This window comes from Crassostrea angulata, chromosome 7 (assembly GCF_025612915.1).
Source record: "Crassostrea angulata isolate pt1a10 chromosome 7, ASM2561291v2, whole genome shotgun sequence".
Lineage (NCBI taxonomy): Eukaryota > Metazoa > Mollusca > Bivalvia > Ostreida > Ostreidae > Magallana > Magallana angulata.
This window is the reverse complement of record NC_069117.1, coordinates 18,726,419-18,752,209: the sequence shown is the minus strand read 5'-3', so window position 1 is coordinate 18,752,209 and position 25,791 is coordinate 18,726,419. Positions and strand designations below refer to the sequence as shown.

The following is a 25,791-nucleotide window of genomic DNA, read 5'->3' as shown; positions in this document are numbered from 1 at the left end:
TTCACCAAACTTGGAGTGATGGTGGATCTTGGTATGACAGAGACAGGGTCATGATTTTTGTCTCCAAAAATTGTAAACCATGTTTATAAATTAGTGTATTTTGAAGTGAGTGAGTGTGTATTGAATTGAACAGAGTCTCTACCTCAAATCGACTAATTATTGTGCTTTTTAATAAAAATTGTTAGGCACATCCTAAAACTGTTTTCTTTCTGACGTCCTAAAACTAGTTTGACTCTTTCCGGAAAAAACAAGTTTGAGCAATCTTGGTTTTTCATTTAGCAAGCTCGGTGGGGTTCCAGTTTAAAAATATGGTTGAACCTGGCACGATTCTCTGCGTTTCTGAGCCTTTCGCTCACGTTTTGTCAAATAAAGAACATGATTATAGATGCGAAAACTGCATGAAAAGGTAACTGAGAATCTAAAGTCAATTTAGGTTAGAATGTCATATTGATATAATGCTTTCACGTTCCTGTGACCGTTTTGCTAAATTGTAACAACCCTCAGGGTTAGTACATGACCGTATATTGGATAAGCATGTTAATGACTCGTTTGGGAGAAAATTACTAAACAGTTCGTTGAGATACAGTTCCTTACATATACAAAAGTACAATTAAAATGATCTGGGTTGGGTTTATTTATTACCCTTGCATTTTCTAATGCATTCTGTGAATGAAGAATTATACAGTGTTGAACATGCCTCTGAAGTTTTTAAAATAACTCTTGTCATTTACACAAAGCATTGGAGTGTTAACACTGAAGCTGAGTCCACTCCATTAAGGGAAGAAGAAAAAATACAGATGTGTCGAGTTTTAAACTTTTAAAAAGGCTTTTTTTCGTGAATTTATTGAATTAGGCAGTTTTATGTAAGAAAAATTCTTGGATAAGAAAGTGATGGTACATGTATCTGAGCCCATCATCTATAATTAAAGTTTATTTTCTTCTTATTTTTAATGAGTTGAATTTTTCAGTTTAATATATAAATTTGTTTTTTCAGAGCAGATGAATTGAAAAGATGTAGTGCCTGTGCATCTGTGAAATATTGTAGTACAAGGTGTCAGGTAAAGATAAAATCAATCATTTAAAATGAAATGATATTTAATGCTTTTTTAGCTCACCGAGACGAAGTCAGGGGGAGCTTATGCTATACCCTCGGCCTCGGCGTCGGCGTCCGGACCTGGTTAAAGTTTTTGTTGCAGGTCCTGTATCTAAGCTATTACTTGTTCTATCTTCACCAAACTTGCATGGATGATGCATCTGGACCTACTTATGGACTTGAAAGACTTGGATGCTGAATCTGAGTCCTAAATTTCAGATGCTGGAGGAGGTTAAGGTTGTTGGACCAGGTTAAAGTTTTTGTTGCAGGTGCCCTTTGATAGCAATATCTAAGTTACTGCTGGTCTGTACTTCACCAAACTTGCATGGATGGTGTGTCTTATGATACTGATGCACCAAACAGACTTGAGTGCTGAATCTGAGCTATAGGTTTCGGATGCTGGAGGAGGTTAAGGTTTTTGGAGCAGGTTAAAGTTTTTGTGCAGGTGCCCTTTGATAGCAATATCTAAGTTACTGCTGGTCCGTACTTCACCAAACTTGCATGGATGGTGTGTCTTATGATTCTGATGCACCAGGCAGGCTTGGGTGCTGAATCTGAGCTTTAGGTTACAGATGCTGAAGGAGGTTATATAAGGTTTTTAGAGCTGGTTAAAGTTTTTGTTGCAGGTGCCCTCTGATGATTATATCTTAGTTACTACTTGTCCTAACTTCACCAGACTTCTATGGATGGTGCGTCTTATGATACTGATGCACCAGACAGGCTTGAATGCTGAATCTGAGCTTTAGGTTACAGATGCTGAAGGAGGTTAAGGTTTTTAGAGCTGGTTAAAGTTTTTGTTGCAGGTGCCCTCTGATGATTATATCTTAGTTACTACTTGTCCTAACTTCACCAGACTTCCATGGATGGTGCGTCTTATGATACTGATGCACCTGACAGGCTTGAATGCTGAGTCTGAGCCATAGGGTTCAGATGCTGGATATGGTTAAGTTTTTTGGAACAGGTCACATGTTTAATAGATAATAATACTATTTCAAACTTGCATAGTTGACTAAACTGTAATATGAATGAATCACAGAGGAAGCTTCAGATGCAGAGCTTGATCTCCATTATCAAGGATGCTAAAAAATATATCTTAGTTATTACAGGTCCTAACTTCACCAAACTTGAATGGATGATGTGTCTTATGATACAGATGCACCTGACAGGCATGGATGTTGAATTTGAGCCATAGGTTGCAGATGCTGGAGCAGGTTAAGTTTTAATTGCTAGTGCCCTCTGATGATGATATCTTAGTTATTACTGGTCTGAACTTAACCAAACTTGCATGGAGATGCGTCTTATGTATACTGATGCACCTGACAGGCTTGAATGCTGAATCTTAGCCATAGGTTTCGGATGCTGGATGAGGTTTAGTATTTTTGGAACAGGTCATATGTTTTATAGATGATAGCTTGCATAGTTGATTTAACTATATTATAAATGAAATGCAGAGGTTGCTACAGATGCAGAGCCTGATCTCCATTATCAAGGATGCTAAAGAAATCTCCTACCTCACTTAAACCTGCTTGATAGATAGATGTGTTTGTTGATAAATGATATAACATGATTCCTATGATATAGTATTGTATGGTATGAAACAATATTGTTTAATATGATACACAATAACATCATATGTAATATTATAAAAAGTTATATGATACGATATGATATTGTATCAATTTTTTTGATAATTTATATTATGATATTGTATCATGATATCGTTATGTATAGTATTGTATATTATGATACAATATTGTATTATACTATATTGTATTATTAATTAAATAATAATAATATTTTATCACATGATAATATTACATAAGATATTGCAAAATATAATATTGTATCATATGATACAATATTGCATATTCTACAATATTGTATCATACGATATTGTATAATATGATATTAGTTTCTGTAATATAGAACTATATCACATGAAATTGTATAATATGATACTGTTACATTATAAAATATCTTATCATACGATATTGTATGATATGATATTGGTTTATAATATGATATATTATCACATCACATAAAATTGTATTGTATGATATTGTAAAATATATTATTGTATCATATGATACAAAATGTATAATATAATATTGTATTGTATAATATTTTACTTTATCACATACTATTGTATCATTTGATATTATACAATGATATACATATCAAATTATATTGTATCATATGATACAATATCATATTATGTATCAAAAATGATACAATATCATACTATATTTTACAATATAATATCATATGTTTCAATATTATGATGTTTTATGTAATATGATATTGTAATATAATACTATATTGTTTTATATATTATGATATTGTATTATGTGATCAAATAAAATAACGTATAACACAATACAATGTCATATCATACGTTACAATATCATATCTCATCATTGTTTATTATGATATTTTATTGTATTATATCATATATGTTGTAAATATGATAGGATGCAATATTTAATTTCATATTATTGTATTGATTAACATATGAACATATGATTATCATACAATTTTTTAACAGATGATATACGACATTGTGTCAAAACAGAATCCATGAATATCCAAGATCATAAAGTATGATTTTCATTTAATATGATAAAGGTGGTCTCATAAAGGTGAAGTCTCATAAGGGTGATGTCTCGTCTCGGTGAGCTTTGTAATCTGTGATTACCTATGTTTATAGTTATATAACTGCTGTTATTTATTTGAAATATAGAAGTCTGACTGGTCTATTCACAAGAAGGAATGTCCATGTCTGAAGAGATTCCAGCCAAAGATTCCCACCGATAGTACCAGACTGTTGCTAAGACTGGTCATCAGATTCAATGTAGGTTCTATTTATTTATAACAACATAATAGTTGACAGATTCAAATTTCCCCCAAAGAGCTTTAGTTTTGCAGCTAAATGTATGGTTATGAAATCCAAATACTGTACAGAATACGATATGTTTTTTGTTTGCAGGATAGCTCTACTGTACAAGAGTCAAAAGGAGTTCTTGCATTGAGGAGGTCTTTCAAAAATCTTATGTCACGTAAGTTAACTGTATATATATCCATAGTAACTGTAAAACCCAAATTATCCATAATTATTTTTTTATTCAAAGTTTTTTATTGTTACACAAAATGTTTTTGCTGTAGGTAAAAAATTAATTGTAAGTTTCTCAATTCAAAAACTTAAAAAAGGGAGAAAAAAAATGCAAAAGACTAATATTTCAATTGTACTGAAAGATGTGTTTCTTTCTTTTTTTTTGGAGAAAGGTAATTGCTTAACTTTTGGGGCAATAATGAAAAACAATACAATTTAAAAACCACAGTCATGAGATAAAGACGTTTAAATTGTAGATGAAAAAGAAATAACAAATGATAAAAACCGATGTGATCAGCTCTCCCAGCATTTGTTCACTTTACAAAAGGTCACTGCTGGTGTCCTTGACCTTCCTTCTTCACATGACCTTCTACAGATTTTTGGAAAGGTTAATGCATATTTATTTGTAGTCATTATGATAATGAAAGTAGGTTTTATAAAATTCTATACACATGCAAATAGTAAAAATCAGAACCCAAGAATATGATGGATACCGGGTATTAAGTTTTCAATTTTGGCATATTAATACAGTAACAGTATTGATGAACTTTCATTTTCTTTACCTTGCCTATATCAGCAAAATCTTTGAAAAGTTGATCTTAGTTTTTTTTCTGACTTCTTTCATATTTTCGCTTAATTTTTGACAGTGCATGAATATATGGAAATATAGTCAACAGAATGAATAAGCTAGTATTAAAGTGATAATCTGCTAATTACAACTTTACATAACAGATGACCACCAACAGTTTCACCATCTGTGGGGAGGAGATGCAGCCTATAGGTGTGGGGATATATTTAGGGTCAGTACTTGAAAACTGTACTTGATGTTCAGTACATGTATAGAAGGGAGAATAAAAAGTAATAAAGTTACACTTACTCCTACAGTAACAGTTGTTTTTAAAAGTGATAATTAATGTCTTAATCTGCACTTTCCACCCCTAATATCTGTAACCTTATAAATACATTGTGTATGTTTTAATGATATATAGATTTTTCTGACACACAAGCAATTCTGCCACTTTCAGGCCCTCTCTACTGGACCACAGGTGTACACCTAATGCTGTCATCACATTCCAGGGCAAGTCTCTACACTTGAGAGCAGTTGCACAAATAGCAGATCCTACCCCTTCCAATGTAAGTTTTCCTAAAACTTTTAAGTTCTTTCTTAAAAAGTGGGTTTTTTTCTTTATTATATACTGCACAAATTTTATTTAGAAGTTTTGGGATTACAGAAAACAATTTGTACTGGTACTAATAGTTTCATTACTCTATACCTCTACAAAAAAAATTTTCAAGCCAGTTTTGTAGGTAGGGATCCTAATTTCTTGTGTATGTATCCTGTAGGTGTTCATCAGTTACATTGATCAGTTGAATTCCACAGCTGAGAGAAGGAGGATGCTGATGGAGCAGTATTACTTCAAGTGTGACTGTTCCCGGTGTCATGACAAAGATTTGGTAAGTCTGTAGGATTATACATGGGTAAATTTCTATACTAATAAATTTGATTTTCTGCATCATCATCAATATCATCAATTCTATAATGATCCTTTCTTGTCACATAAAATACTATATTTTACCATGGTTACCCGGTAATACAATTTTATTAGTTATAAAGAAAAAAAATTTAAAAATTGTGTTTAAAAATGCATAAAGTTCTATCATTTTGAAAGGTAAAATACGATATAAAATCAGAAGTCCAAAATTAACATAAATCAATGTTCAACAGCTGGGAAGACGTATGAAAATGTGTGGCCAACATTATAATATGTGTCAAGAACATATTCAAGACTAAAATTGACTTGGAATTGAATTGTCAAGCTGATACACAAATATTTCATGTTTGTCTGGCATGGAGACAGCAAGGAGTCCAGTGGGACTATAGGCCAGGCCCGTCGGTCTTTCAATCCCATACTTCCTATCCACCAAGACTGACAGAAAGAATCCAAGCCTGGAGAAGACTACGACTCTGTCGTTTCCAGCATCTGCTACATAAATTAGCCCATTATTATCCACAGCTATTCCTTTCGGATATCTCAGTTGTCCTTCTTTGACTCCATCATTGCCAAACTGGAAGAGAAACATTCCATATTTGTTGTACACTTTGATTTTATGGTTTCCTGAGTCGGATACAAAGATGTTGTCTTCAGAATCCGTAGCAAGGTACGAGGGGTTGTCATACACATTGCTAGGGTCCTCCTCTCCTAATTGTTTCTCTATAACACCAGTAGAAGAAGTTAGTGTGACAGTTTCATAAATCATGTCTGAGATAACAAATCTCCCATCACAAAGGGAAGCAACTCCGAAAGGAAATGACACAGTTCTTTCAGTGTATCGATTGGTAATGGAAGATATCTCAAAGGTTTCTAAATTAATTATTTTCAGACACTTTTCATTTTCGTCAGTGAAAACCACTTTCTGGTTCTTAAGTAAGCTTAACGATCGTGGACAACATCTTGGAAGGGGTACCATTTTGAGAAAAACTCCTTCTTTGGTATACATTTGAATTCTTCCATTGCCATTTTCTGCAACTACTAGCTTTTCATCTGCTGAAAATGTTATTCCATATGGAAGACTTAGTTGATACTGTTTTGTTCCCTTTCCTCCAATGTGACACAGTAGTTTTGCCACTGGGTAGCTAGGCTTGTGGTCCACTGGGTGATTCGCTATGGGACTTGTCCTTCCATGGAAAAGTTTCATATCTTGTCTCCCCTTGACTCTGTATTCATAAATCCTACCAGATATTTCATCTGAATGACTGTGCCTCTTATGGAGGTCTGTACATGTTGGTTTGAAGGTTGTTTGATCTCCATATATTATGTGACCAAGTTTTCCTACATTGCTAGACATATATTGAGCACATTTTGGAATGTCGACTAATTCTTGAGTGTAAATTTCCACCGTTTCAGTATCTTGGGTATCTTTCAATAGGGACTGGAAATTATCTAAAACTGTGTTGATATCTGGGACTCTGAGAAGAGATTCTAGTTTAGATTGTAGATTTGTTAAATGATGTATAAATCCCTTACAATTTTCTTTTCTTCTACTGAGGTCATCATATTTTTGTTGGTAGTCAACGTCTGTTTCTTTCAGCAATCTGTTCTGTTCTTGGTAGACATGATTTATCATCTTGTTGGAATGTTTCCTAATTTGAAGTTTTGTCTGTTCATGCTGACTTCTAATGTGACCCTCAATGCTGGTCAAATTAAACATGACTTCATTTAAGAGGGAAAGCTGGGTTTGAAGTTGAGACATACTGTTTCTCATTTCAACCTTTTGAGGATTGTTGCCATATTGATAATTGATGACTTTGTGATTTCCATGCTCGTCCATGATGCATTTCACACAAATTCCCAAGCTGCAAGTTTCACAGTGATATTTCATTTGTTCATCCAAATGCACTGAACACTTTATGCTTTCATTTTCTCCTTGTCCAGATGGAACAGGGAACATGATGTGATTTGATAAAACTGAATGAGAGTTGTGGTATGTGCAACACGTGGAACACAGGTACTTTTGACAGTCGGCACAATAATGGTCCAAGGGATTACTAAAGTCTTTCTCACATAGCCCACAAGTCAGGATTTTTTCACTGCTGCCTTTTTTCTTCCATTCTTTTAAAGCATCTTTCAATTTGACGACCCTAAAATCTTTAGTAAAGTCCAAGACCCCACTACCAGGGGAGTTAATCCATACTCTGCAGGTTGGACAGGGAAACCTCTTCAGCTTCAGTGTTTTGGAGACCTTTTTCTGGGACACGGAGATGTGGCCTTGTAAACACTGGGAACAGAAGGAGTGAAGGCAGGGGAGGGCAAAGGCATCCTCCAGCTCCCCCAGGCAGATAGCACACTGTAGCAGTTCAGAGGTCAAAGGCGACTCCATAGCTGTTCAACTTTTATTTCACGTTAATGCCTTCTTCTTTGGCTGTTTGAAATTTTATTTTGGTAATGTCTCCAGTATTTTCTCACATCAATGTTGTGTACAGTTCAGTATAAAAACTGGCTCAGATTAAAAAGGTGATATATGTCCCAGTACCAGTAATAGAAACTGTTTCTTGTTTGGTAACTAATGCCAATCACTAGTAATTTTACATGTATTTTCAATATGCTTTTATTCCATGCATCTTCCTCTTCAGTTTCCTCTCCATAGTTTGACACAGTGAAACTCCTTAATCTTTATATACCTCTGTTGCATCCATCGTAAGACAACATGACATGCACTATATCCTTAAACAAGGAACACGCTCCATGTTTCTCCATATATAGTAACGGCACTGAATCTCTCCAGGACCTAGGAAGACGTACTACACCTAGTACATGTACATCATGTGCACGTGTCAGATAGTAGTGGCCATGTCATACAGGATCCTGTCAAGTACTGTGAGGGACCAGATGTTGTTTTAATCAAACTTCATAATCACCCTCAATCAATAGCTGAGACGGGAGTAGGGGTGGGGAGGGACTCATATTGATGTATGAGCCTCGCATGTGTTTTAATGTTCTGTAGGGTATAGACTCGGTAGGGACTCTTTCATTAGATTGATTACTGCCCCAGTATATTGGGATTTTACTTTTAGCACCAAATTAGATTGAGTGCTTATTTGGATGTTGTTCATTTCGGAGCTTTTTCATAGTTTGAGTTAGAGAAATGAAATACGGTACCAGTAGAATCAATTACCAGTATGCACATCTTTATCTATAAGTTGTTTACAGTTGTAATAGACCATTAAGTAGCATTTTGTCGTTTTGATCCCAATTAAAAAATTTTCCATCTAATTAAAAGAAAAAAATATTGAAATAGTTGATTTGAAATAATCAGGTAATAGGACTTGATTCACACAAGCACAAATGACAAGAGTGAAATACTAGTAGCTGGATCAGTAATAAATTAAATTGGTTAAAGAATTTTTGTACATCTGTGTCCATCTCAGTGTGTACATACGAAGTGTGTATTGATTGATTGGTATTCTTGTATTGAGAGGAGAGGGTGACATCTGTGTGTAAGGAAACAGCTGTGAATGACATCAATAATATGCTGAATCTTCATTTGTATAAATCAATACAGTATTAACAAAATATATAACAGTTACACACAGATATTGAATAATTTGTTTTACAATACAATTTGTATGAATCTTTATCATGTATGATATATGCCAAAAAGTATCTGAAAGGTACACAATAAAAAAAAAAAATTTAAGTTAGTAAAGTAGTTATTAGAAGTAAGTTGAGAGGCTTTATTCATTCGGTCATGTAATGGCTAGATCACACATTTGTAAGTTTATTGATTTTCCATGCATGAGTGACAGATTGATGCAAGTAATGCCAGTGGCAGTTAATTTTTTCTGATGACCCTTCAATCTATATAAATGATAGGTGATGTAGATGATGAATAACAAGATTGAGCTAAAGACATGTTTCCTAATCATCATTTAGTACAAGCCATATTTACAGGTACTTTGCATTGAATGAAATCATATAATAATAAATTAACTAAAAAATAACTTTTATAGTGCAGAATACTATATAGTGTCTATACAGATACATGTACATATATGAAGACTGCATGATCATCATGGAATAATTTAATCATACCAATTCACTTTAGGTGATTTTTTGTCTTTAGGAGATTTCTATGCATGCAATAAAATGCCCAGACAAGGCCTGTGTGGAGGGGTTTATCTCACTGACTGATGGTGAGTAGTTTGTTCCCCATAGACGTGTACTGTAGATTCCTAATTAAACGCGAGGAAATTATATCTGCATAAAATCGCGAGAAGCACATCTTGCGAGTTTTAAAATCTAGCTTTAATTTTCTGACATATATAAACTAAATGAAAGTACCGGTATGATAACAATTTGGCATTCGCAATTTTATATTTTCATGATTTGTTGCAAACCAGTTTAATCCTTGCGTAAAATATGGAACCTACAGTATACTAGAGCAAGCTAATAGGAGTGACTTTTCAGTCTTAAAGGTTATTCAAATATGTAATTAATAGTACCGGTATGTAGATAGCATTAACGCATGTTTCTGTTGTTTATTTTTCAAGAAGCGAGAATATAAGACATCATTGGAAACCCAGGGTAGTTTCTGCTACATTCTTATTTCTATTTTTTCTTTGGAGCAGAATCAATCTAGGGTTTCAGCTGATGATAGTTAGTGATCTAAGTAAAAAAAGAAATCTTTTCAGATGGTGCAATGTTAACTTCCTGCTTTGTCTGTGGTCAGTCAGTCAGTGACCACAAGTTTATTCAGACGGCCTTAGAATTGGAAGAAGAATGCCGAGGATGTCTGGAGGAAGCCAAAAAAGCCAAGCAGTTAAATGGCAAGTCTGTGTTATAAAATGTTGTAAATGGTGCTGTTTCTGAAATGTATGAAAAAGATGCACATGTATTGGTACTCTTTCTATATGGGATCAAATATTCATACTATCAATAATTACTTGTGTCTTCATCCTTTCAATTTTTTTTTAAATTTTTGATCAATTAATTAATGCATGTAATTTTTCTTTAAAATCTCTTATCTTATTGTTGCATATTTCCTTTTAGATCCAGAAAGAATTTTAAATATGTGTGAGAGCTGCTTAAATCAGAACAAAGACATTTTACATCCCCTGAATCTGAGCTGTGTAAAGATTTTAGACTGTTTATTGGATGCCTCAGTGGATCTCCAGTTATGGGACAAAGCTTTAATGTATGGAAGTGAAACTCTGCCTGCATACAGGTATTTATGTACCATTACTAATGTAGTTGCCTTTTATTATAGTAATTAAATTTCATCAAAATATGTAAATATATTTCGTCTATGTTTAATTATAATAATGGTTGCTTCATCAGATATTATTACAATAGTGACTGCAGATAAAGACAGTGTTTGGAGGATACATAAGCCAAATACATCAGATCTGCTGAATTTGTTTTTATTTATTTTGGTCATTCAGCTTTTTGAAAGATATATTTTTTCAGTTTTTGTTTTTTTTACCCAGGAAGTATTATCCCCCAAACAGTCCAAATCTAGGAATTCAGCTTTTAAAACTCGGGAAAATCCACCTCTATATACACAACTTAAAAGAAGCTCTCAAGCTCTTACAACAGGTTTGAAAACTTTTGTCAATTGAATTACTTTTTTTTTCCAAGATAACATAATTTTAAATTTGATAATTTATTTCTAATTAGATGGAAAGTTAATGGCAGTGTTGTTGAAAAGTTCGGACCTTGTATGTTCATACCCTGAAATGGTTGTGTCACTTACCGGTACATGTATACCACTTCTCATCCATTAATCAATCTCTTAATAGGTATTTTCCTAAATATTTTGCAGCATTTTAAAATGAGATATTCTTATTTATATCTTGATTGCATTTAATTTTCACATTGATTGACATATTTTACCAAAGTTATCCCCCTTGGATATTGGATTTTCAAACAAGGCATTTATTAAGACCATTCATACTGACACAACTATTTCTTGATTTTGCTTTAAAGATGACCTATGTGTATTAATGTAATATATTTTATTCCATATACAGTAAAACATACTTATAACAAAGTGCTAGGGACAGACGATATTGCTTCGTTCTAAGTGTAATTTGTTATTTCCATCAAGTTTACAACATATCACGGGGAATGAAAATCACTTTGCTCTAAGCATCAATTCATTTTAAGCGTGTTCGCTATAACTGTGTTTTACTGTATTAATTATTATTGCACTTAATTTGACCAGAATATTTATTGTACTTTCACTTCCAGGCCAGAGATATTCTGTTGGTCACACATGGACGAGATCATGTGCTTTATTCCCAACTTCTGGAGCTGTTAGACCAGACACAGGAAGAAATGAGAACGGAGCTGGAGTTTGACAGCTGATATTTCGTGATTGGACGTTGAAACTGTGATCATGTTTAAGGATTCTAGTAAGCCGTAGCTACACAACAATTGAGTGACCATCATAAGGATAGCTAGGCCACACATACAGCAATTGTTCACAAAGAACTTTGAACATATATATAAAAAACATCAATTACTACGAGGACTATGACTGCTATTAAAGATTTATATAAAAAAACAATGTAGTTGATTGGGTTTTTTTTTTACTTATTAATTTACTAAAAACTTATTGAAAACAAATTATATTTTGCCTGTACGATATTTTGTGGAAATTGATTTTTCAACAAGTTAATGTAGCATATTTTTGAAAGTAACTATAATTCTTATTCATGTATGCAAGACTTTAGCAATAAATTGATTTAGCAGAAGCTTAATAGAATACACAGCAAAATGTAATACATTTACAGTACTGCATAGGTTATTTTATAATTAATCCTCTTGCACCATTTAAGATGATGAATGAACTTAATACTGAATTAAATATTTTGGCCAAAATGATTTCGACACTGGCAAGACTGCTGCTTCAATTCATTTTATTGCTATATTGAAAAGGGGAACAACTTCATTTTTTAAATATGAAAATTCCACTTTGAAAATCTTGCAATAAATACTGCTTTAATATCTTGTCTGCCGCATTATATTTCAAATTTTTTTTGGCCCCAGAAACTATGAATTAATTTTTCTAGCCAAAATTCCCAAAATGTTTTATAGAATTCACAAGCCTTGTAATTGGTCAACAACGCATCAACAAAGTTAGAGGATTTACAATTTGCTTGCATGTACATTGGGAAAGCAGAAACGTATGCATTGGAGTTTTTTTAATCACTACTCTCAAAACCTACAGTTTTATTACCGGTATCAATTCATCTTCCCTAGCCAAGGGTTTTTGGTCCACTCTATTTATGAGGTGCAGAGTGGACTGAAAACCCTTGGTTAGCAAAGATTGTAGTAAAATTGATTTCAAGAACAACTTAGATCAGCAATTATTATTTTATTTCAAACCGATCTCTGATTGTGACATAGCAACAGAAACATTACCAATTAATTAAAACAACAGTAAAAATAACTTCTACAGTACAAAAAAGTTTCAAATTACAAAAATAAAATAGGGAATGAGGAATTTATACTCATTAGTCTTCATAAAATGACATGGAAGCTAGACTTCAATACTAATGGCAAGTTTCAAGGTATTTCAAGTTAACTTTGGAGTATAATATAGTTTGTTTTTCTTGCATTTCAGTGTGCATTCTTGTAATACTTAAAGGAGGCTGGATGGTCAACAGACTTACCATCAGATCTACCAAAAATTTCAAGATATGATTGATAGATAAATTATTGTTTAGTAAAGAAAAATTTAATAAATTTTACCTATGAAAATTGGGTATTTTCCAATATTTTTATATAGAGTTCTTCTTCTTAAGAAGATCAGTACAGTCTAAAGTAGCCACAGCCATCAAGCCCCCTTAAATTACAGTTATTGGCAAGATCTCTTGCATTGGGAACTAGGTGATCTTTTTAAAGGAATGGAAAAAGGAAAAAAAATAATAACATATAGGGAGTCTAAATTAAAATCTATTAGCCAAGTCTATTCCCATCTATCATAAAGTTAGCAAATCTAAACCCATTTGGCAATTAATACATAGATGTAATACTAATATGGTCTCTTTAGTACATGTGTGTACAAATATATATACCAAATATAATAGTAAAACAAAGGAATTCATAACATATTGCATTGACAACATTAAATATTAAGCAAAAATAACCAAGCTGTCTTATTCATCACAAACACCCACTGACTGATCTTAATGATGCTGTTGTTCACCATTCTGACAAAGATCTGATGTTACGTACTACAGTACTAAATCAGTAAGTTTAAAGCTTTAGCTGATATCTACATTTGTAAATGTCAACCCCTCGGTAAATTTGACACTTTGTCATAATTTGTTGATTCATATTAAAATATCAAAAGTGTGGCTGATTTTTCAAAATCACAGAGCAAATGCAAATCGATGGTGAAGCGCTAATGCCTTAGTGATAATGATTTTCTCTTTGATATGCATATATTGATACCTGAGGGACATGCAACCTAGAATCTATTACAATTGCATGAGAAATCATCAGTGTATATACAAATGATCGGTTGGAAATGCGTGTTAACTTTTCTTTTTTAACAAAAAGTTATATATTTATAAGCACAGAAACTCAACTATTAATTTTAACAAATAACAATAAGAAATTGCATATCACAAAAAAAATAAAGTCATTAGAATTTCTTGATGAGGACAAGCCTAATTATCACAGACTTCATTAGAATTCTTTCTTATCACTGGGTGAAATGACATTTTTCTTCCCCAGGATTTTGCGTAGGTCTTTGCTCATGAAGTAAGGTTTCTCAGCAGAACCATCATTTCTCTCCAAATCTTCCACTACAAGTAAGAACATTGAATGATTATGAGGGACAGTTACACTTTCTCCTACCAATGTGTAACTAAGGCCATATCTCAAACATTTTTTGTGCATAGACTAAGCAAACAAAATATTAATAATTCCTTTGAGGTCTATGGGCAGTATTGCTTACTTGCTTACAAAATCTGACTACCCAGCTAGATTAGCTCAGATGAGCTAAATGGTAAATGGACTCTTGCCAAGTTGGCAAGATGATAGATGTGCTTTCCATCTGCTGTATACTAAGTTGATTGGGAGGGTGTATTTTGAATGCTATTAATATGGTTTTTCAAGTATAAACTTACAGAAGCAGAGGAACAGTGTATCCACAGCCATCTCATATACACTGAAGAAACAGCTAGCTATGACATAGGAGCCCAGTGTGACCAGCTGAAAATATACAAAGAAACCATGAATCCATAAGTTATTGAACTGTAATGACTTACCAGTAAAGTCTTAAGTTTATGTACAGGGTTAAGCAATAAAAGCAATATTGCTCAAAAAAAAAATACTTCAAGCAAAAATTACTCACCACAATGGGGACTACGTAGAAGTTGAGGGACGGAGTGAAGGAAGCCAAGAATTCTATCCTGCCATCAAAAAAGAAGTAGGAGGAGGCAGCTGTAATAGAGAATGAAAAAAGTTAGCAAGGAAAATAGAATACAGTAAATTCCTTATGTTACGTAAGTACTTAATTCTGCGATCTTGCTGCATCGTATCAAATCGCAATGATAATAAATAGCGAACGTGGAATTTTTCTCTTTATTTCTTTAAGTTCTTAAGTTCTTAACTCTACGAAAATAATTGCGAGATTTTAAAATTTTCGAAGGGTGCTTTTTGCCATTTTATGCAGATAATTATTCCTAGCGTTAGAAATCTACAGTAATCAAATTCATTCTAATTAGTGACAAACATCTGGGAGTAATGGACTCCCTGATATTTACCTGCGAATGCCACCACCACCAGTTTACTGATTAACAGCAGGAAGTCTGTCACTTTGTCTATCACCACCACTCTGTCAAAATAACAGTGTCACATACAATACAGTCGTATATGCAGCAGCTTTAGAATTGAGAATATTTAGTAGTGAAAAATACAATGTAAATGCATGAGAACTAAGGAAAAACTGTTGTAGTATCAATTTCAGGAGAGAGAGAGAGAGAGAGAGAGAGAGAGAGATCCTGTACCAGAATTGAGAACAGATGACTGTACCAATTAAGTTAAGATTTGGGGCAGTTCAGTGATGTACATGTAGCTAATAATGCACACCCAAAGCCTAAGTTGTCTCACCTGACAATGTTCCTCATGATGAGCATAAAAGCATTCTTTGCTGAAGTACAAAAGTTTTTACCATGTGCTGCAATCTGTAGAATAGAAAGAAACAAAAGGACTAAATCATCTGTAATTCAATACTCTAAAAATTCCTTTAACAATTAATGACTGATAATGAATTAGATAAAGAATCTTTCCTTCAACAAGTACATTGCATAAATACATGAGTATTTAGCTTTTTTGAAAGATACACTTACAAGAATGTATGCATTTTTGTTCAGGAATTTCAGGAATTTTTCAAGGCACCAGAAGCAGCATTTGAGACACCTACAGGAAAATAAAATGTGCACAAATATTATTGCTGTTATTGCTGTCCTTTTGCAAGTTGTTTTTTCAAAATCAGCAATATGAAAATGATCTATACAATGAGTTTTAATTGCACTCACTTGACAAAAAATTTTGCGACGGGGTTTTCCTTTCCCTTTAGTTTTGCATCCACATACTCAAGAAGAAGGCGGATCATCTGTACTATGGCTATGATTAAAGCCCCAAAAGCCAGGGACCCCAAGTGATACCTAGCAAAGAGAAACCAGCCTAAATCATTGTAACTAATGATGATTATAATGTACTACTGGTTATTTTAATCAGAATATAAGACAGACATACTATTAGGTCTTCACTTTCTTCAGTTATACAGCTTGTATACTCTATATTATGTATTATTCTTTTCAGATTACTAATTTCATTAAAATTAATGTTTACCTAAAACATCGCCAGAGCGAACTCAGAATTGGGAATGCTGGGATGTCTTTCGGCTTCTCGAATGCCCAGTAGTAAGAAGCGAAGGCTCCAGCCAAAGTCATCTGTCCCAGAGCAACCACAAAGTTCACCAACCAGAACATCATGAAGAGGTTGAAGATTTGGGAGTAGAGGACAAAACTAAACAACAAAAAAACACTTTAATATACATTTATGTGTACATGTGCTTCATTATATCTAACAATAGTTATATATGTATGTAACCACTATGCAAGGTTCTGTGAGTTTGTGAGGGTTGGGGGGCTCAGCTGAGTCTCCATGCTTTTTTTGCAAAGTTGGACATAGCCATAACCGTCCTCCCGAACAACATTGTGCTGTAAACTTTATTTTATCCTCATTTGTGATATAAAATTTCCCTTGATAAAAACCCTTTTTAACTCCATTTTCTTTTATATTTAATGTATTTATTGATAAATATAAGAATCGTGCAATTCTTGGTGAATTTGATGTCGGATAGCACTTACTTTTCTTCCTGGTTCTTTAAAAAGGAACAAAACTCGGAGGCCGATAATGAAGTCTGAAAATTAAAATAACAAAACTATTGATATCAATGAATTCATGGCACAAAAGGGTCAATCAAGAAAACTCATTCACAAATGCATGTACCTGTACATCCATGTACACCTAATTTATCATTAAAAATTATCCTTATTGAAATGGACAAGCACATTCATGTATGCGTACATGTATATATACTGTAAACCAACCTTTATTCTCACACAAGAAAATTTCAAGAGGTTTGCGAGAGCTTCGTTGTCACGAATATTTTTTACCGCGAACCAGTCCTTGTCATATGGTTATTAAAACAACTCGGGTCTGGATAAGGCTTAATCGCAAACATAAGTCGTTGCAAACCAATTTATCAGAAGTAAATTGTGAAATAAAATCGTCACAAATAAAAGTTGGTTTAAAGTGCATTTTTTCGTTCTTATTGAGGCTTTCAGGTAATCTGCGCTGAATGACTGAAGTGATATATATCGCTTTAATACAAATTTAAGCTAATTATTTACTTGCATTGTTTTTCAAACTTTCAACATTTTCTGAATCTGAAATGGATGCATTGATCATCCCTTTTCTTTGAGTTGATTAACTCACATTGTCACAAGCTTGTCCAAAAAACTGAGATGTGGCGCCCTTTATCTTATCATAGTCGTAGGTACCATTGGGATATTTATAATTAGAGCTGTTGTTGAATTCAAAACTTTGGTTTCTTCCAGTGGATGCCAGAAATCTAGAAAGCTTGTAAAGGAAAGCTTGTGTGACAGTACACTATAAGTTCTAAACACAATCTGATTGAGGCCTATATAAGTATTTAAATACAATGTTTGATACCCTTGTAAGTAATCTCTATATAAAGACATCACCGCATAGCGTTTTATTATATGATATACCATATACATCAGTGGCCCAGCAGGTTCTACACAGTCATCTTAATTATTAGGTATTCTCTATTGGACACAGTAGCATGTTTAGATTTCTGTTTTTTAACTCCATGGACAGCCTTCATTGAGTAAGTGATTGCTTTTAATTTCTTCATTTAAGAGATAGTATAAATAAAAAGCATTTTGAATCTAATTTTAAATAATTTGACTATTGTTAGTACATGTAGTTGCTAACGTTTAGTAGCTATCTAGTTGAAGTTTTAGAATAAACTAACACACGTATGTTAAGCACAAACTGATGAAGAAGGATACACAGCTACAGTCAACCAGAACCCAATCACCACTATCTGTAGGAAGAACGGGAATATGGGACAAATAAGGGTAAACATCATCGTCCCCACAGCTCTGAAAAAACAGTTTGTTAGGTTCATTATGTGAAATTCATGTTAATCTCAAACTTGTTCATGAAACGGCAATTTCATATTTCTAATTTTTGACATAAAAATATTAAGAAGATTGCTGATTTGGAAGTTGGATTAAAAGATGATTTCAAGATTTTCTTAGTACCTGCTTCCTTCTTTGATGAGTGAGACAGCAATTCTGATCCTTGAGCACAGAAACAGTAGGATTAGGACTGCAATAAGTAGGATTATTCCTGATATGATGCCTAGAAAAAGAGAGCATTGGCCTTTGATCTTTATTATTCATAGAAATGAATCCAAGAATTAATAGCCCTATGAATGTCAAAATGTCGGTGAAAATTGGTAATCTACCAGTAACAAAATTGGCTGAGACAAATTTAAATTTCACAAAATTAAAACAGAGCAGCATGTACAGTACTAGTATTCGTACGTACTTCATCTATTTCCATGAATGCATGCATATTCTGCAGTGATATCACTCTCAAATTTTAACTTTAATTAATTAAAAGTCTTTTAGCAATTTCAAACATAACTTTTTATTAAAAGACAAACATGTAAAATTCAAAGAACTTTGAAATCATAATCAATGCTAATATAATTTGAAATACATACTGTGGAATCATTTAATTTCATGGGGGCCAATTTTCATGGATTGTGGGTCTTTTGCTGATTCGTGGGGGTGTAATTTCGTGGATGCATCAGTTTTCAGTTTCAGTATGTAAACTAAATCTTTAATAATTAGTTTTAGTTAGGATGTAAATTCATGGGCGAGGGCTACCCTCGAAATATACCACGAAAATTGAGCCACCACGAATTCTAATGATTCCACAGTATTGCATAATGTATATCATGCATGCATACCAAAAGCCAGGAATAGCTTGGGTTTGGACATGGTCATCTGGATGACGGAAAACTGTATATGAAAGCTTTGGTCAGTGTCCTTTAGTTGGTAGTACTGGTACAAAGTCCAGCCGGTCGCTAAAATAGAAAGGGATGAGGGATGATAATTACATTATTTATATACCCGGTATATACTGTGTACATAATAAAATATTGGCCCCCATTTTATTTTCAACCTGAGTCATCAGCGAGCAAATTTAAGACTGGGCGAATTCCATTTCTCAAGTCATTTTCTTTTAACACAAATGATCCAGTCTGAGTGAATTTAACCACTATGGGACAAAGCCATTAGCAACTGTAAAATGGAGAAAATAACATGGGGCATAAATGACTCTGCATACAGCACATTACTCTCAGATTTACAATAAGTTAAATTGTAAATATCAATGCAGATGAGAGTTCTGCACAATTAACTCACAGAATCCAAACAGGCTGATGAAGGCGAGGATGGTGAACCAGACCATGAATCCAGCGATCCATCGCATGATGATGATCCAAATCAGGGCAAAGATCATCGCCAGGATCAGGCCTCTGTTAATTCCATAAAGGTGACAAATAATGAATTCAAATAAAATAGCAATATTATAGCTTTCAGCTGAGGTGAACTAATAAAATGAACCTAAATTAATCTAAGGGGTCTTACATCAGAATCATCCACCAGGCTGTGACAACATCCTCAATGATTTTCTCCCCATATTCTTTGGCTTTCAGGAAGGTTCCATACACACTTTAAATGAGAAAATTCCAGTGTAACAATTTGATTTTAAAATGTTGAATAATGTCAACATCAACATTTTATAACATCAATTAATCCATATTCACCTAAGGCCGCCTTCCATCACTGCACTGTTATAAGGGTTTCCATTAGCATCTGTGGCATTGGCATTTGAGTTGCTAATTTCTGTTGCTAAATTTTTACCTTTCTCCAAGACATCAATCAGAAATGAAGGGACACAGCGATTAATCACTACAACAGAAGAATAGGTCAGCAAGCTCACATTCCTCTCACTTCCACTTTACTTGACATTAAGTTACAACACATAATGGCAGAGTATGCATTAATGCACACAAAAAATAAAAAAGGGACATAACTACTAAAAAATCATCACATCAAAAGTTTCTCCAACAATGCACATCTTTACTTTTCCCATCAATAATACAAAATTTTAAGTTCAAAAGGGCCATATTTTGCAGGGGGGAAAATGGTATTTTAATTTCTTGAGACTGATCAAATTAAATCTTACATGGTTGACTCTTAAACCAGTAGGCAGCACAATCCTCATCTTTCAGAATATTTTCCACTGACTGAAAAAATACCCATATTTATGATTAATTCCATTAATTTCTGTCCGATAATTCTTAAGATTCTATTAAACTGATAAAAACAAACATCATGTGCATCTTCCTTGCATGAATACCTTTGAACTTGAGGCTGCATCAAAATCATCTTTGCAGTACTTAAGATCGTTTACAGTGTCGGTTAATGATACTATCACTTTGTTTTCAGTTGGACAGGCGGCAACACATATCTGTAATAAAGATAAGGGTAAAAAGTAAAATCAAAGTTAGTATTAACCAGAGCTGAACGCATTAAAAAAGTTCTCATTTTATTACCTATACCAGTATAGTCGTGAAGGTTTACATTCAATTTGACATACTGTAAATTCCTTATATTACACCAGTACTTATTTCCGTGATACTGCTGTTTTGCATCAAATCGCGAGAATATAAAATCGCAGACGCGGAACTTTTCTCCTTATTCCTTATAATTCTCAACTCTTAATCATGAAATAATGGAAGCATTTTAAAATCAGCAATTTCGCGGATATTAATTCCTCGCATTTAATTAGGAATCTACAGTACTGCTTGAACTCTGATATCATAATGCTGACAAACTGAGTTCTTATTTGGCATATTTGCCACTTAGACAACTAAACCATCACTCTTTAAAGTGTTTCAGGTATGGTTAATTGTTTTATCATTTTGTAGATTCTGAAGATTTCACGGATACTTTGAATATTTCTTAAATTTATCTTTGAAAACACACAGATTCTCCTGGTGTACATATGTTTATGTCAATAATTTTCTAAGATACAGAAAAAATCGTTTCATACGAACACAGATATGGTGAAATCTGAGATATACAGCAAAGTTTGTTTTAATTAGTTTTAAAATTTTTATCAAATATTTGCAAAATTTTACAGTTATAATGCAGTTATAAATTTTTCAATTTACAATCCGATTAATTAAAGGTATCAGAAGAATGAGTTTTCATTCTAAGCCTCAAATAGCCAACATTCTCGTCTGGTTAAAGAAACCATGTGTATAGTGAATTTGCTATAGTAATTATTATTAGGAATTCGTTTTATGGATAAAACGAATAATGGATATAACAAAGTAAATCCAAGTAAATCCATTAGTCCCTTGGACTATATTTGCTTATAACCAAGTTTTACTGTAGTTGGTTTGTATGGATAATTATTTGATACCTACTGTATATAAGCCAAAAAATTGGACCAATTACGCGGCTTTGAATTAATGTAAGTACTATAGCCATATTATATGATCAAATATTTAGTTTTGGCATAAGAACCTCCTTTATGTAACTTTACGTATCTATTTATGATATTCATTTATGAAGAATTTATATAACTTTAGGGAGAGGGTTACCTGTGGGGTGGGGCACCCTGTGACAAAGACTCCCATACCCATGCGACCGCAGGCCACCAGGTCAAAGAACAGTAGGTATGGCTTTCCCCTGGAAAAAAAAGTGACTGTCCTCTTAAAGATAATACAGTAATCAAACATGGTGCATTTAAAACATTCTGCTTAAGAACAGTTAGCTTACAGTTGTTTGCCATATCCACAGATTTCATTGTTGGAGTTTACTGGGTAGACCAACAGACGAGGATCCCCATACTTAAATGCTAAAAATAGAATGTAAATTAAAGAATATTCACCAGACAGACTTCTTAAATAAAATAAAGCAAACTTATTATAATATCATTCATTGATGTTTGATAATCAACAACAAATGTATATGCACATTTTGAGTAGCACAGGTACATGTACATTGATGATTTACATATTATGTACTTTCAAATGAAATGTGTACAATAAAAGTCATTGTGGTAAGTTAACACAATCCTGTAGCGAGTATAAAGTAAACAATATTTTACTCTCCTCCATTTTTCTTTATCTTTTAACCAGCAAAGCACCCTACTCCAGAATACTCAAAATTGAGGGCCAGTAGCACATGTACCAAGAGATACTGTGGAATCATTTTTATTTGTGGAGGTCAATGTTTGTGGGTACACATAGCCAAAGATTTCCTGGTTCGTGAGGATGTAATTTCATTGGTAGCACTAAGTTCTACTTCATAAATAAATATTAAACAAATGCTTGTATATGCATTTGTGGGGATGAAAATTTGCATGGGCAAGGGTTACCCATGAAAGCCACAAACATTGGTCTCCCACGAACATTGACGATTCCACAGTATATAGATATGTCCACTCACCAAAGAAGGCCACAACAACAAGTCCGACGATAAAAATCAGGAACAACAGGCAGCATATTATGTCTGTACAGGACCTAAAAACAAATCGCAAGATCTTCTAACATTTGTTGCAAACATCATATATATACAAATTCAGGTTTTAAAAGGTTTACACCTTTTATACCAAAATATGGTTAACTAATATATGTAGTTAATACCTGTCCTTGATAGGGCCTTTGAAGTTCTTGTCATATGTCAGTGGTTTACCTAAAATAATACAACAAAAATATAGAATAAATCAGAGTTTGTTAAAAAAAAATTGAAAAAAAATACTGAATTATTTCCGTAATGTAAGCACAAGGGCCGCACTTCAATGTATTGGTACCTTCCAGTAATTGGAATATGCTGTAAGCACTTGAATAAAAAATAAAACCTCTATTTAATTAACAGAGCTTGAGGACATTTTTTAAAGAATTTACATTATCTTTACTGTACTTGAGGAGTAGAGGGCCTGACACATTAAGACTTCATGTACAGTAATTATGAAATAAAAAATAATTAAGATTTTGATTAGAGCATACGTATCAATATGTCATGTTTGCACTTGTCCCCTTTCAGGAAATGTCCTCTTATAAAGGATATCTCCAATTCAACCTTTGTCCAAAAATAGTGTGCATAGCCATGTACATGTACATACTACACAACACCTTTAAATACAAAAGTTGAACATTTCAATAAAGCCTGAATTTGGAATCTGAGAACTTTTTTCAATGCACTAGCTGAAATATGTTTTGTAAATTACATTTCAAATCTTTAAAGCCAAGACATAAAATTTTGTGAGGCTTGTCAGTTAAAATTCAAATTTATGAAATTATCACATATATCATTCAGCTATGAAATGTTGACTCCTTGGTATATGGCTAATTAACTCGACAGAGTGCAATGATTTTGACTTCGTTCCCTATTCTGTGCGCATGAACCATGAAAGACTTTGATCCATCCGCCAGTCGGATTATCCCAGTCTCCTTTAGGAGTATTAGACCATGCATGGTTAAATATCCTTGCTACTATAACTATAAACTTGTTCACTAGGCAGACTGATGTGCTGCTCAAGTCAGTACAATTATTACTCTTTCAGATTGAGTAATATATATACATGCATATGATTGAAACTTAATGGCTGAAATGTATTCTGTTTTGTTTTGTTTTTATTAGAATAGCACTGACAATTAAGAACTACTAATTAAAGTACACACCCAAAAATATCAAACAATGCTAACGAGTATATGGCGTTGGATGCTGTTAACTTCATCAAAACCTTTTCATCAATTAAATCCATACATTGAACTTGTATTTGAATTCAGAGAATTTATATTAAATCAATCATTTAGCATATAAAAGTGTGTAAAATTCAGCCCACATGCAATTAATAGTTTATATGCTTAATTCCATCATCACATATATAGTCAACAGGTTAGCAGTTGTCTTTGACATCCACTTGTTGGTTCCTTCCTGCGTCAGTGACATTTAGATTTTTCCGGCAACCCTTTTCCAGTAAAACTGTATGTATATGAAACATCAAGGGTTTACAAGCCAGTAATAACTTCCACGCCCTCTTATACTAGTACCAGTAGATCAATATCAATTTGTGGATTGTATACCGGTAGTTACGAGTGTAGCAGTATGGCAGGTCGATCCACACGTCAACACATACTTAAAGAAGCACATACATGTAAAGACCAATAGATGCAGTGTTAAAATATCTATTATCCCTTTTCTAATCTTCTCACACTATTAATCAAATATGAACAACATCTCACCTTTAAGTAAGAAATTATTAAATCGTAACCATGGTCACAGCTGCATGCAAATATCAATCTTCATAAAATTGATTAGAAAAGACAAAATATCCAAGCCTAACCCACCATATAAATTTTCATCATAAACTGCTGGACCGAAATCAAATTCATCCTCTCCTTCCTCCTCCCCCTCCTGGCGAGCTTTCTCTAGGGGTGGATCCTGCAAAGACCCATGTTGATCTTCTGGTGATACTTCCAATTCAATGTCCTTAGATTCCATTGAAACGCAAATTACATAAACAACTTATATAAAATTAACTTTATGAAACTATAAACATCTTGCGTGTACTAGCTGTATTCACACTTCATGACACATTTCTTATTCACTGACACAGCTCATGACTTTTTTTCTCACTCACTTCCTTTACATGGTTTATATTTTATCTTGATCTGAAAATCAGCTTAGAACGTACGCGCAACATGAAGACATTGAGTACATTCCAGTGTAAGGTGTAACAATCTCCTTGCTGCAAAAATTGCATCTTTCAAATCATGCTTTGTTTTGAAAATGAAAATGACACAAGTATTTCCAGTTTGTCTTCAGATCTGATAATTCAATCCAAGATATGAGCATTGTAAAGGCTGGCTAATATCTCAGTCACCTGCGTATACTAACAGCAATCAGTTGCTATGGCAAATATTGTCTTCAACAAATCACTTATTGGAATCAAGTGTCAGCTCAAAGCAATATAAGTATTTTTCCACTCTCCAGTTTCTCCAATCAAGCTGCGTTTACTGTCACCATTGATATTAGTATTTCACTGCCTGCTTCTCAGATTTCTGGTACATAACATATGATCCAGTGAACGCCGTGATACTTGCTTGTTCTAAATGTAACTGATACATTTTGCTCACGCAAATAAAACACATCCTCCTTCAGCACCTACATAGGCGTCGGAAGCAAATTGAAAGTGGGGGGGCTAGACTAATCCTCAGAAATATTGAGAAAAGAGTAATTCCCAAAATCATGGAAATCCTAATCCGTGGGGGGGGGGGGGGGGGGGGGGGGGGGGGGAGTATGTATACCTATACTTCCAAATAAAAAGTTATTTACCCAAATTTTTTTTCTCCAAAATCATTAAATTCCTAATCCGTGGGGGGG

General features: G+C 33.6%; 3 protein-coding genes across 8 annotated transcripts in view; 1 reads left to right on the top strand and 2 right to left on the bottom strand.

The window, feature by feature from the left end:
• Positions 1-241: 241 nt before the first annotated feature.
• Positions 242-12,645, top strand: LOC128192022 (histone-lysine N-methyltransferase SMYD3-like). The gene is made up of 13 exons (XM_052864419.1): positions 242-406; positions 995-1,058; positions 3,834-3,944; positions 4,080-4,149; positions 4,460-4,590; positions 4,935-5,002; positions 5,228-5,336; positions 5,547-5,657; positions 9,825-9,894; positions 10,393-10,527; positions 10,751-10,925; positions 11,188-11,296; positions 11,951-12,645. Exons 1-13 carry the CDS (start codon positions 309-311, stop codon positions 12,065-12,067), a joined length of 1,368 nt encoding a protein of 455 aa, XP_052720379.1. The 5' UTR covers positions 242-308; the 3' UTR covers positions 12,068-12,645.
• On the bottom strand, positions 5,893-9,807 carry LOC128192021 (E3 ubiquitin-protein ligase TRIM71-like). Its single transcript, XM_052864418.1, has one exon. The coding sequence runs from the start codon at positions 8,079-8,081 to the stop codon at positions 5,991-5,993; it is 2,091 nt and encodes a 696-aa protein (XP_052720378.1). The 5' UTR covers positions 8,082-9,807; the 3' UTR covers positions 5,893-5,990.
• Positions 12,646-13,063: 418 nt separating the features above from the next.
• The window catches only part of LOC128157405 (choline transporter-like protein 2), a 28,780-nt gene continuing 16,052 nt past the window's right edge, over positions 13,064-25,791 (bottom strand). For 4 of the 6 annotated variants that reach the window (XM_052819925.1, XM_052819927.1, XM_052819924.1 and 1 more), the window contains exons 2-23: positions 23,049-23,097; positions 22,852-22,925; positions 22,180-22,258; positions 22,002-22,089; positions 20,750-20,860; positions 20,576-20,636; positions 20,154-20,298; positions 19,975-20,058; positions 19,750-19,862; positions 19,293-19,409; positions 18,577-18,676; positions 18,322-18,414; positions 17,723-17,858; positions 17,092-17,144; positions 16,571-16,747; positions 16,255-16,383; positions 16,066-16,135; positions 15,827-15,900; positions 15,481-15,551; positions 15,069-15,157; positions 14,842-14,926; positions 13,064-14,517 (exon numbers count right to left, since the gene is read on the bottom strand). In XM_052819925.1, coding sequence (XP_052675885.1) covers positions 14,399-14,517; positions 14,842-14,926; positions 15,069-15,157; positions 15,481-15,551; positions 15,827-15,900; positions 16,066-16,135; positions 16,255-16,383; positions 16,571-16,747; positions 17,092-17,144; positions 17,723-17,858; positions 18,322-18,414; positions 18,577-18,676; positions 19,293-19,409; positions 19,750-19,862; positions 19,975-20,058; positions 20,154-20,298; positions 20,576-20,636; positions 20,750-20,860; positions 22,002-22,089; positions 22,180-22,258; positions 22,852-22,925; positions 23,049-23,097 — 2,117 coding nt within the window. In that variant the 3' untranslated portion in view covers positions 13,064-14,398. Of the gene's footprint in view, positions 14,518-14,841; positions 14,927-15,068; positions 15,158-15,480; positions 15,552-15,826; positions 15,901-16,065; positions 16,136-16,254; positions 16,384-16,570; positions 16,748-17,091; positions 17,145-17,722; positions 17,859-18,321; positions 18,415-18,576; positions 18,677-19,292; positions 19,410-19,749; positions 19,863-19,974; positions 20,059-20,153; positions 20,299-20,575; positions 20,637-20,749; positions 20,861-22,001; positions 22,090-22,179; positions 22,259-22,851; positions 22,926-23,048; positions 23,098-24,755; positions 25,426-25,791 lie in introns of those variants that run through there. The other 2 variants (XM_052819923.1, XM_052819922.1) reach the window with 2 other exon arrangements.

Coding starts and splice junctions, on each gene's coding strand:
- LOC128192022 (XM_052864419.1), top strand. CDS start 309: ATGGTTGAACCTGGCACGATTCTCTGCGTTTCTGAGCCTTTCGCTCAC. Junction 407..994: donor TGCGAAAACTGCATGAAAAG/GTAACTGAGAAT, acceptor TTGTTTTTTCAG/AGCAGATGAATTGAAAAGAT. Junction 5,003..5,227: donor GGTGTGGGGATATATTTAGG/GTCAGTACTTGA, acceptor TGCCACTTTCAG/GCCCTCTCTACTGGACCACA.
- LOC128192021 (XM_052864418.1), bottom strand. CDS start 8,081: ATGGAGTCGCCTTTGACCTCTGAACTGCTACAGTGTGCTATCTGCCTG.